The sequence below is a fragment of the Pelophylax lessonae genome, assembly GCF_965119305.1.
Source record: "Pelophylax lessonae genome assembly, chromosome: 5".
Taxonomy (NCBI): Eukaryota; Metazoa; Chordata; class Amphibia; order Anura; family Ranidae; genus Pelophylax; species Pelophylax lessonae.
Genome location: NC_138772.1, coordinates 542,199,586 through 542,212,465, shown reverse-complemented (window position 1 = coordinate 542,212,465; position 12,880 = coordinate 542,199,586). Strand labels below are relative to the sequence as shown.

Sequence of the window (12,880 nt, the reverse complement as noted above, 5' to 3'; positions counted from 1 at the left end):
GAATAGGCATGGCACAGGCATGGCGCAGGTGGTGGAATAGGCATGGCACAGATGGTACAGGCATGGCACAGGTGATGGTAAGGTCATGGCACAGGTGATGGTAAGGTCATGGCACAGGTGATGGTAAGGTCATGGCACAGGTGATGGTAAGGTCATGGCACAGGTGGTGGAATAGGCATGGCACAGATGGTACAGGCATGGCGCAGGTGGTGGAATAGGCATGGCACAGGCATGGCGCTGGTGGTGGAATGGGCATGGCACAGGCATGGCGCAGGTGGTGGAATAGGCATGGCACAGATGGTACAGGCATGGCACAGGTGGTGGTAAGGTCATGGCACAGGTGGTGGTAAGGTCATGGCACAGGTGATGGTAAGGTCATGGCGCAGGTGGTGGAATAGGCATGGCACAGGCATGGCGCTGGTGGTGGAATGGGCATGGCACAGGCATGGCGCAGGTGGTGGAATAGGCATGGCACAGATGGTACAGGCATGGCACAGGTGGTGGTAAGGTCATGGCACAGGTGGTGGTAAGGTCATGGCACAGGTGATGGTAAGGTCATGGCGCAGGTGGTGGAATAGGCATGGCACAGGCATGGCGCAGGTGGTACAGGCATGGCACAGGTGATGGTAAGGTCATGGCACAGGTGATGGTGGAATAGGCATGGCACAGATGGTACAGGCATGGCGCAGGTGGTGGAATAGGCATGGCACAGGCATGGCGCTGGTGGTGGAATGGGCATGGCACAGGCATGGCGCAGGTGGTGGAATAGGCATGGCACAGATGGTACAGGCATGGCACAGGTGGTGGTAAGGTCATGGCACAGGTGGTGGTAAGGTCATGGCACAGGTGATGGTAAGGTCATGGCGCAGGTGGTGGAATAGGCATGGCACAGGCATGGCGCAGGTGGTACAGGCATGGCACAGGTGATGGTAAGGTCATGGCACAGGTGATGGCACACATGGCACAGGCATGGCGCAGATGGTACAGGCATGGCACAGGTGATGGTAAGGTCATGGCACAGGTGATGGTAAGGTCATGGCACAGGTGGTGGAATAGGCATGGCACAGATGGTACAGGCATGGCGCAGGTGGTGGAATAGGCATGGCACAGGCATGGCGCTGGTGGTGGAATGGGCATGGCACAGGCATGGCGCAGGTGGTGGAATAGGCATGGCACAGATGGTACAGGCATGGCACAGGTGGTGGTAAGGTCATGGCACAGGTGGTGGTAAGGTCATGGCACAGGTGATGGTAAGGTCATGGCACAGGTGATGGTAAGGTCATGGCGCAGGTGGTGGAATAGGCATGGCACAGGCATGGCGCTGGTGGTGGAATGGGCATGGCACAGGCATGGCGCAGGTGGTGGAATAGGCATGGCACAGATGGTACAGGCATGGCAAAGGTGGTGGTAAGGTCATGGCACAGGTGGTGGTAAGGTCATGGCACAGGTGATGGTAAGGTCATGGCGTAGGTGGTGGAATAGGCATGGCACAGGCATGGCGCTGGTGGTGGAATGGGCATGGCACAGGCATGGCGCAGGTGGTGGAATAGGCATGGCACAGATGGTACAGGCATGGCACAGGTGGTGGTAAGGTCATGGCACAGGTGGTGGTAAGGTCATGGCGCAGGTGGTGGAATAGGCATGGCACAGGCATGGCGCAGGTGGTGGAATAGGCATGGCACAGGCATGGCGCAGGTGGTGGAATAGGCACTTACCTGGCGACGGCTCGGCTCCCGGCGGCGGCTTCTCCCCTCCTCGCTTCTCTGATGTCCGTCCTCTTCTGCTCGGCTCCTGGCGGCGGCTTCTCCCCTCCTCGCGACTCCTCTTCTTCGCGGGCTGCGGCGGGAAAGTGACCGGGCGGTGACGGTGAGTGACTGATGCACGCACCGGCACCGCCCCCAACGAGGTCACCATGGATGTCCTGAATCATGATTGGTCCAGGCTGGAGTCTGGACCAATCATGATCCAAGACATCACAAAAGGGGGTGGTGTAGCGCATTTTTCTGCGCTACAGTTACGCCCCAGAAGGCCGCCAATTGGCGCCTCTGCTGGTGGAAAACCCCACCCCCCATCGGCACCAATGCGGCGGACGCCGAAAGAGGGGTGGTGGAGCGCAGAGCTCTGCGCTACAGTTACGCCCCAGAAGGCCGTCTATCGGCGCCTCTGCGGGTGGAAAACCCCCATAGGCACCAATGAGACGGGCGCCCCTTGTGGGCAAAAATTTTTTTTTTTTTTTTTTAAATCTTTTTTTTTTCTTTTTCTTTTTTTGGGGGGGGGGGGGGGGGGGCGGCGCCCCTGCGCCCCCTATGGGCCGGCCGCCACTGGTCCATAGTATAACCATATAAAGTGCAAAATAAGTAATAAGGTGCAGTCCAAAAAATAAGGTTTCTTCCAAAGAAACGAAAGTGCCGAAAAGGTGCACAAATCCATATAAGTGCCCAAGTGCACTTCAGGAAAAGACCCCCTATGGGGATGCACTCACCAAATATAGGATGTAAATGAGCCTTAAAGCGGAGTTCTGGGCACAGAAATCATTTTTCAACAAACATACCCCCGGGACAGTCAGGGCTAGTACATTCCACAATGGCTAGCCTCTGATCTGTCCCGGTTCGCACTTACCTTTTAGAAGAAATACTCCCTTATAAAATTTCTTCCACAGCGTTTCCATCTCTCTTGTGGGCAGCTGAAGCCGGCGCGGTCCTCTTCGGCGTCTTCTTCTCCCAGAATGCGCCTGCACCGGCCCCTCTCGTCACTTCCGGCGTCGTTCAGCTCCCAGGAATCAGTGCAGGCCCGGAAGTGACGGCGGAGCCGCGGCACAGAGGGAGGAAGTGAAGACTAGGTGAGTATATTCGATCTTCAATTACAAGGTGAGTAAATAAAAAAAAAAAAAAACCTAACTATCCAATTTCACTTTCAGGTGAAGGGGAACAAGCGGACGGGCACAAAAAAAATATATCGATTTTGTGCCCGGAACTCCGCTTTAAGCATACATGATGTTCCTTGGCCGGATGAAAGGATAAATGCAGCCTCACAAGCAAATAGGATATCCCTTGACCGGATGGATGGATTAAGTGCAACCTCTTATGAATGGCTCCTTAATGGTTCCTCTCCTCTCTCTCCCAGTGTTTTTAGAAGAAAGGGAAGGGGTCTTTTCCTGAAGAGCACTTGGGCACTTATATGGATTTGAGCACCTTTTCGGCCCTTTCGTTTCTTTGTAAGAAACCTTCTTTTTTGGACCGCACCTTATTACTTATTTTGCACTTTATATGGTTATACTATGGACACTTGATCTAACTTATTTTCGCACTTTATTGATTCTTATATTCAGTGATCACGAATGCACTTTATTTTATATGAATTTTAGTATTTTAATATTTTGATCACAGTATATGGACTTTTCTATTTATTTTCTTAGCACCTATATGTATTTTTTACCTGTTAGCGCTGCCTTATATGTTTTTTAGTTTTTACACTTCAGTTATGAATGAACAGTCAGTAATTGGTACCGATCACCGACTGTCATTTTTATTTTATTTATTTTTCTTTGGGGGGGGGGGGGCAGGTTTAATAATGTACCTGCATATGAACATCTCAGCAGCTTCTACAGGAATATCTGCGACATCGCTCTCCTCCTCATCTTCATTCAGGATGAAGGAGATGTTCCCGTGATCAATGTTTATTAAGACCAAATCATCAGCTTCCTAAAAGGAAAAAGACAACAGGAAACTTCAGTAACAGTCCTGGGTGACAATACTGAAACAACAAACTGCATGCCAAACATCACCTGGGAAGATTCACTTTTTTTTTTTTCACTTTCAAAAGACATGAAATAGTAACCAGAGTTTCATGTTTTAATCTGTCCTTAGGCTTCCACTTTAGTCTTGCACAGTTGTAGCGGCGCCTCTCCTGTACAGAAATGGCTTACTATGATTTCACTGCACACTTTGAGCTTCTCACAATGTGCATTACAAGCTGCAGCAAGTCACAGCTCATCTCATTTTCTGGCTGGAGGACACCCAGCATCTTCTAGCTCTTTCCTCCCCAGGCTGACTGTCCCTGGCCTTTAACTTTCATTCATTGGATTTCAGTTCTTTCAATCATGGAAGCTCTAGAGCTGTGCATATGCATGTGCAATCTGATATCGACTATCGTTCTGTGGCCGTAGGCGATATTCATATCGCCGAGGTCATGATATTTACAGGGGGAAGGGACTCGGAGGAGGACAGGAGGACTCACAGACTTCCGTGTTAGGCAGGGGAAGCCGGGACACTTCAGCGGTGAGCATACATACATTACTCACTCGTGCACTGCAGCCCGCCCCACACATTCAGTGAGTCTTACTCTCCTCCCTAGTTTTTTCAATGGCACATTCAGGAAGCCAATCACGCCGTGATTAGCTGCACAGCGAACCAATCACGCGTGCCTGCACACCTGATTGGTTCCGCTGTGCCGCTACTCACGGCGTGATTGGCTTCCTGAATGTGCCATTGAAAAAACTAGGGAGGAGAGTAAGACTCACTGAATGTGTGGGGCGGGCTGCAGTGCACGAGTGAGTAATGTATGTATGCGGCTGTGCTCCTTTCCAGGCTACTACTAGTCCACCTCCAGCCTCCTACTACCACCACTATGAGAGACTGTCTGTCACTGTATAATCTGATCGAGTCCACACTGACACTGACTGACTGTCACTGAGTAATTGATGTTACCACATTAACCCTGACCTGCCCAGTGCCCTGTATCTGCAATTAAAATTTACAAGGCTGCCTGCATGCTTCCTGATTTCCATTCCCAGCATCCTTCCCAATCCCTACAGTGTCACTAACATTAACCCTATGGTACAAGGCTGCAGTGTGCACTGAATCCCATTCCCTACAGTAACATTTAGGGAGAGAGACATGAGAGGACAGGAGAGAGAGAGACATGAGAGGACAAGAGAGAGGACAAAAAATTGGCAAAATAAATGGAAAAAATGCGAAACACCGCGTTCGGTATTCGGCCTTCGGCCAAACATTTCATTATTATTCGGCTTCGGCCAAGAATTTCATTTCGGTGCATCCCTAATATTTATAGTACCTTATAATAATGTAGGCCAGGGGCGTAACTACAGGGGTTGCAGGGGTTGCAATTGCAACCGGGCCCCATGCTCCAGGGGGCCTGTGCGGCTCCCCTGTACGCCTGGATGGGAGGGGTGGCGGGGGCAGCATGTAGAGAAATCACTGTCCTCCTTTTTCCTTCTGTAGCTGCAGGAGGAAAATGGAGGAGATTGGTTCCTCTATATTCTGCCCCCGCCACTCCTCCTATCCAGTTCACTTGTGTTCTGCTGTCTCTGGGCCCCTGTGTTCTCCCCTGCCCGCCCCCCCCACTGTGCTGCCCCCCCCCACTGTGCTCCCTCTCCTGCCGGCTGCTGCAGGGGATGTGTCACAATAGAGAACCAGGAAGGGGTCGGTAAATATGTAATTTACCAGCTCCTTCCTTTTCTGAATGGACAGAGTCAAAGTCAGTGACATTGTAAAAAAAAATAAAATAGAATGAGAAAAAATAATACAAAAAAAATACCAAAAAATAAAAACTACTGACACCAGTGGGTGAACTACCAGGATCGCAAAGGTCACACTTGCATCTGTGCCCTGGCATTCCACCACTGTGGGGAGGCCCCAAGATGGCAGGAAGGGGGCCCACTGCAGAACTTGTGAAAGGGTCCCGCTGTGGGACCCTAATAAAGAGCCCCCCAAGGAGAGTAAAGGGCCCCAGGATCAGTGGGAAGAGCCCCAGGCTTAAAGAGAAGGGCCCCGGCCAGGGGTCCGGGGGGCCCTTCCTGGTTTCTTGCACCGGGCCCTGAAGGTTCTAGTTACGCCTCTGATGTAGGCAGTACCCACTTCTATACTATGCAAGGTGCCCACAGGTCGGAAGTAGCCCACAGCTCAGATATGTAGCAAATCCACACAGCATTTATCTGCAGCACCTTCTGTAGTTTATTTCAGCTAAGCTTGCAAATACTGTACATATACAATAGTTCCAAATCAACTTTCTTCAGGTAGCCAGACATGCGGCTGATTTGATATTGTATATATACTGTATGTACAGTATATGCAAACTTTGTTTGACGCTTCCTCACTGCAAGGGTTAAATACTCATTTATGTCCAGGGAAATAAAGAAAATCGCTTTTATTTACCAAATCCTCTGCGCCCGCAGGCTCCCACTTGGCTGCAAAACTGGTCCCAACAACTTCTTCTCCCATATGCTTTGACGGTCGCAGGTCCTCGGATGTCATCAAGTCCAACGCAGGGCCTGTAGCCTTGCACTGAGTGTGAATATGTAGAGGTACAATCCACCGCTGGAGAGCAGGGGGAGCACTAGGTGCCAGGGCAGCGAAGAATTGGGTCATTTAAAACCGAATTCCAGGAATTCAGCAACTTTGCAAACAGTGAAGGGACACTATGGGGTTTGATTTACTAAAAGTGAAGAGTGCAAAATCTGGCGCAGCTCTGCATAGAAACCATTGAGCTTCCAGGTTTTATTGCCAAAGCTTAATTAAACAAGCTGAAGCTCAAAGCGGATTTCCTACTATGCACAGCTGCATCAGATTTTACACTCCAGTTTTAGTAAATCAACCCCTATGAGTTAAGTCCAATTAGATGCATGTCACCTCCAGAACTTATCTCCATTACTTATATGCGACAGGTGTGTTGCACTTGCGGGAGGACATACTCAAGCTGTGAGGTGAGAATCAAACGGCTGTGTCCACTCATCCCCTCTGCTGCCTATTCACAGAAGCCTTTCTATTTTGTGAACTAATTCACATAATACAAAGGCTTCTGTGAATGGGCAGAAAGAGAAAGAAACAGAGACCACAGTGAGCAGTGTCGGAGCTCTGGTAGTTCTACAAGGGGGCAAGCACCTTGTTAGACCTAACTCATGGTATGCCTGCAATTTTTACAAAGTAGCTGAATTCCTGGAATTCAGCTTTAGCCCTCTTTCACATCGGAGGCGGGTTTCAAATTGTGGGAGTTCAGCTGAACTCGCACAATTTCAAACCCGCATTTGATTGCAAGTTCAGGATGATTTGAAAGACATCTACGCAGGTTCATGCACAGATGTCTATTAAAAATCGCCCCCAAAGTTGTCAAAAGTAGTGCGGGAACTTTTTTTAAGTCAGTACGGCTCCGATAATAGGCTGCGATTTGACATGTCAATTTGCCCCAATGTGAACAGGGGCTTAAACTGCTTTTCTCGTCGCTTAAACAAGCATTTATTCTCTGAAGGGTGAGGTCAGTCCCACTGAAAGGGAGGACTTTTACTTTCTCTGGAGTTGGGCTGTCGCTGCTATTTGCTTATAACAATTTACGACATCGAATAAGTCAGCCTAATCTTTTGACAGTCTAAATCTTTACCTGTCCAATGACTCATTGTCTATTCTATACCAGTCATGCAGAGAAAATCATTTAGTGTTCTTTGGCGTATACTGAGAATGTGGTGACACAGCTCTGCCAATCCCACTTGTTCATCCTGTTTTACCAATGTAAACATCCCATGAATGTGAGGTTATAAAGTATGTGTGTAATCTTCAAAATCGTGGGAGTTTTTGGGGCCTAAAGCAACAAAAAATTTGACTCACGCCACAAAACCACCAACTATATCCCAGCAAACTACAACTTTTGTAACAAGAGGTTTCTACTCCAGTAAAACAACTTTACTAGATATTTTACACCCACCTTGCGCACTTCCGTGTAGTGATCCACGTGACAGCCCATAAGGAACGAGGTTGGCGCCATAATAAAGTCCAGCATATGACGGGATAGGATGGGTACAAAGGTGTGCTGCCACTTGATGGGGTGGAGGTAGACCATGAAACACTCGGCCAGAAGCGTCAGCAATGCCCAGTCCGAAGAGAAGAAGACAATCTTGCGCTCAGTCAGAATACAAGCCATGATCTGGAAAGGAAATTGTTAAGTTAACCACTTGCCAACCAGGCTTTTTTTGGCACTTTTTGTTTACAAGTTTAAATCAGTATTTATTGCTAGAAAATCACTTATAACCCCCACCCCCAAGCATTATATATATGTATATATATATATATATATATATATACACACACACACACACGTACGGAAAGTATTCAGACCCCCTTAAATTTTTCACTCTTTGTTATATTGCAGCCATTTGCTAAAATCATTTAAGTTCATTCTTCTTCCTCATGAATACTGACAGAAAAACACAGAATTGTTGACATTGTTGCAGATTTATTAAAAAAGAAAAACTGAAATATCACATGGTCCTAAGTATTCAGACCCTTTGCTGTGACACTCATATATTTAACTCAGGTGCTTTCCATTTCTTCTGATCATCCTTGAGATGGTTCTACACCTTCATTTGAGTCCAGCTGTGTTTGATTATACTGATTGGACTTGATTAGGAAAGCCACACACCTGTCTATATAAGACCTTCCAGATCACAAAGCATGTCAGAGCAAATGAGAATCATGAGGTCAAAGGAACTGCCTGAAGAGCTCAGAGACAGAATTGTGGCAAGGCACAGATCTGGCCAAGGTTACAAAAAGATTTCTGCTGCACTTAAGGTTCCTAAGAGCACAGTGGCCTCCATAATCCTCAAATGGAAGACGTTTGGGACGACCAGAACCCTTCCTAGAGCTGGCCGTCCGGCCAAACTGAGCTATCGGGGGAGAAGAGCCTTGGTGAGAGAGGTAAAGAAGAACCCAAAGATCACTGTGGCTGAGCCCCAGAGATGCACTCAGGAGATGGGAGAAAGTTGTAGAAAGTCAACCATCACTGCAGCCCTCCACCAGTCGGGGCTTTATGGCAGAGTGGCCCGACGGAAGCCTCTCCTCAGTGTAAGACACATGAAAGCCCGCATGGAGTTTGCTAAAAAAACACCTGAAGGACTCCAAGATGGTGAGAAATAAGATTCTCTGGTCTGATGAGACCAAAATAGAACTTTTTGGCCTTAATTCTAAGCGGTATGTGTGGAGAAAACCAGGCACTGCTCATCACCTGTCCAATACAGTCCCAACAGTGAAGCATGGTGGTGGCAGCATCATGCTGTGGGGGTGTTTTTCAGCTGCAGGGACAGGACGACTGGTTGCAATTGAGGGAACGATGAATGCGGCCAAGTACAGGGATATCCTGGACAAAAACCTTCTCCAGAGTGCTCTGGACCTCAGACTGGGCCGAAGGTTTACCTTCCAACAAGACAATGACCCTAAGCACACAGCTAAAATAACGAAGGAGTGGCTTCACAACAACTCCGTGACTGTTCTTGAATGGCCCAGCCAGAGCCCTGACTTAAACCCAATTGAGCATCTCTGGAGAGACCTAAAAATGGCTGTCCACCAACGTTTACCATCCAACCTGACAGAACTGGAGAGGTTCTGCAGGGAGGAATGGCAGAGGATCCCCAAATCCAGGTGTGAAAGACATGTTGCATCTTTCCCATAAAGACTCCTGGTTGTATTAGATCAAAAGGGGGCTTCTACTAAATACTGAGCAAAGGGTCTGAATACTTAGGACCATGTGATATTTCAGTTTTTCTTTTTTAATAAATCTGCAACAATGTCAACAATTCTGTGTTTTTCTGTCAGTATGGGGTGCTATGTGTACATTCATGAGGAAGAAGAATGAACCTAAATGATTTTAGCAAATGGCTGCAATATAACAAAGAGTGAAAAATGTAAGGGGGTCTGAATACTTTCCGTACCCACTGTGTATATATATATATATATATATATATATATATATATATATATATATATATATATATATATATATATATATATATATATATATATATATATATACACACATACATATACATACAGGGCTTTTTTGCAGGGGGAATGCGGGGGAACGCAGTTCCGGCACCTCCAGAACTGAATGTATGTAATAGCAGGTGCTGGGGTGTGCTGGAGGGTCTATTGATGCTGGCTGTTGAGGGATCTATTGTTGCTGGATGGGATCTATTTTTGTGTTGCTGGGGAGTTCTTCTGTTGATCACGAGGGGGTCTATTGTTGCTGGGGTGGGTCTTATGTTGCTGGGGATCAGTTGTTGCTGGGAGGTATGTACTGTTGAGGGAGGGGTCTTTTTTGCTGGCTGTTGGGAGTCTATTGTTGCTGGGGTCGATCTATTGTCGTTGGACTGTCCATTGTATCTAGATCTACTTTACTGTCTTTCTTGTTATCATTAACAAATTCCACACAAAATACTTAGCACCACAAAATAATACTTGGGTCTGTATTCGAAAAAAAGGGGCGGTATTGGGAGGTGGGTAAGGGGTGGAACCAAGAAACGGTGCTTGGAGGTGGGTAAGAGGAAGAGTCAAAGGGTGACTTAAAAGGGAGGAGTTCCTGAACCTATTCTCTGAGGAAAAAAAACCCTGTGTATATATATATATATATATATATAAACACACACACACACATATATATATATATATATATATATATATATATATATATATATATATATATATATATATATATATATATATATATATATATATATATATATATATATATATATATAGGTCCTTTTCAAAAAATTAGCATATTGTGATAAAGTTCATTATTTTCTGTAATGTACTGATAAACATTAGACTTTCATATATTTTAGATTCATTACACACAACTGAAGTAGTGCAAGCCTTTTATTGTTTTAATATTGATAATTTTGGCATACAGCTCATGAAAAACCAAAATTCCTATCTCAAAAAATTAGCATATCATGAAAAGGTTCTCTAAACGAGCTATTAACCTAATCATCTGAATCAACTAATTAACTCTAAACACCTGCAAAAGATTCCTGAGGCTTTTAAAAACTCCCAGCCTGGTTCATTACTCAAAACCGCAATCATGGGTAAGACTGCTGACCTGACTGCTGTCCAGAAGGCCATCATTGACACCCTCAAGCAAGAGGGTAAGACACAGAAAGAAATTTCTGATCGAATAGACTGTTCCCAGAGTGCTGTATCAAGGCACCTCAGTGGGAAGTCTGTGGGAAGGAAAAAGTGTGGCAGAAAACACTGCACAATGAGAAGATGTGACCGGACCCTGAGGAAGATTGTGGAGAAGGACCGATTCCAGAACTTGGGGGACCTGCGGAAGCAGTGGACTGAGTCTGGAGTAGAAACATCTAGAGCCACCGAGTACAGGCGTGTGCAGGAAATGGGCTACAGGTGCCGCATTCCCCAGGTCAAGCCACTTTTGAACCAGAAACAGCGGCAGAAGCGCCTGACCTGGGCTACAGAGAAGCAGCACTGGACTGTTGCTCAGTGGTCCAAAGTACTTTTTTCGGATGAAAGCAAATTTTGCATGTCATTCGGAAATCAAGGTGCCAGAGTCTGGAGGAAGACTGGGGAGAGGGAAATGCCAAAATGCCTGAAGTCCAGTGTCAAGTACCCACAGTCAGTGATGGTCTGGGGTGCCATGTCCGCTGCTGGTGTTGGTCCACTGTGTTTTATCAAGGGCAGGGTCAATGCAGCTAGCAATCAGGAGATTTTGGAGCACTTCATGCTTCCATCTGCTGAAAAGCTTTATGGAGATGAAGATTTCATTTTTCAGCACGACCTGGCACCTGCTCACAGTGCCAAAACCACTGGTAAATGGTTTACTGACCATGGTATTACTGTGCTCAATTGGCCTGCCAACTCTCCTGACCTGAACCCCATAGAGCATCTGTGGGATGTTGTGAAGAGAAAGTTGAGAGACGCAAGACCCAACACTCTGGATGAGCTCAAGGCCGCTATCGAAGCATCCTGGGCCTCCATAACACCTCAGCAGTGCCACAGGCTGATTGCCTCCATGCCACGCCGCATTGAAGCAGTCATTTCTGCAAAAGGATTCCCAACCAAGTATTGAGTGCATAACTGAACATAATTTTTTGAAGGTTGACTTTTTTTGTATTAAAAACACTTTTCTTTTATTGGTCGGATGAAATATGCTAATTTTTTGAGATAGGAATTTTGGGTTTTCATGAGCTGTATGCCAAAATCATCAATATTAACCACTTGCCGACCGCCGCACGCCGATCTACGTCAGCGGTCAGCCCCTCACAGGCAAAGTGACGTAGGGCTACGTCACTAGCTTGTGAGGGTCTAGGGAGCGAGCGCGCGCCGCCGGAGGCGCGCTCCCGCTCCCGCGTGGTCACGGACCCCCCCCGCGCGTGTGACCGGCGGACCCGATGTCCGCCGGCCACTCTGCGATCGGCGGGGGAGAGGGAGAAAGTCAGGCAGCTTGTGTAAACAAGCTGCCTGTCATTCTCCCCTCTGTATGAGAGCTGATCATATGGATCTACTATGTAGATCCGTTGATCACTCTGCATACAGCTGAAGCCACAGCCAATCACAGTTAGAATCACGCCCCTAGGGACACACACAGCCCCTCCCTCTCAAATAAAGTTAACCCCTTCACTACCAGTGTATTTTTACAGTAACAGTGCATATATATAGCACTGATTACTGTAGAAATGTCACTGGTAACCCCAAAAGTGTCAAAAATGTCAGTCAAGGGTCCGATCTGTCCGCCGCAATGTCGCAGTACCGCAAAAAAAAATCGCAGATCGCCGCCATTACGCGTTAAAAAAAAAAAACAACAAAAATGACAAAAATCTTTCCCTTAGTCAGTAAACGCAATAACTTTAGCGCAAACCAATCAAAAATTTTTTTACCAAACATAGGTAGCATAAAACAAATTGGCTGAAAATGTTAAAAAATTTTGATTTTTACATTTTTTTTGGGGGGAATTTCATATAAAAAAAAGGGAAAAATATTGCTATTTTTGCAAAATTGACGCTCTTTTTTTGTTTATAGCGCGTGATCAAAAAATCGCACAGGTGATCAAATACCGCCAAAAGAAAGCTCTGTGTGTGGGA

General features: G+C 46.8%; 1 protein-coding gene across 1 annotated transcript in view; it reads right to left on the bottom strand.

The window, feature by feature from the left end:
• DENND3 (DENN domain containing 3) overlaps window positions 1-12,880 on the bottom strand; it is a gene marked incomplete at its 3' end in the record, with an annotated part of 300,261 nt that overhangs the window by 63,913 nt on the left and 223,468 nt on the right. The window contains exons 7-8 of the mRNA XM_082257394.1: window positions 7,714-7,932; window positions 3,577-3,701 (exon numbers count right to left, since the gene is read on the bottom strand). Coding sequence (XP_082113520.1) covers window positions 3,577-3,701; window positions 7,714-7,932 — 344 coding nt within the window. The remainder of the gene's footprint in view (window positions 1-3,576; window positions 3,702-7,713; window positions 7,933-12,880) is intronic.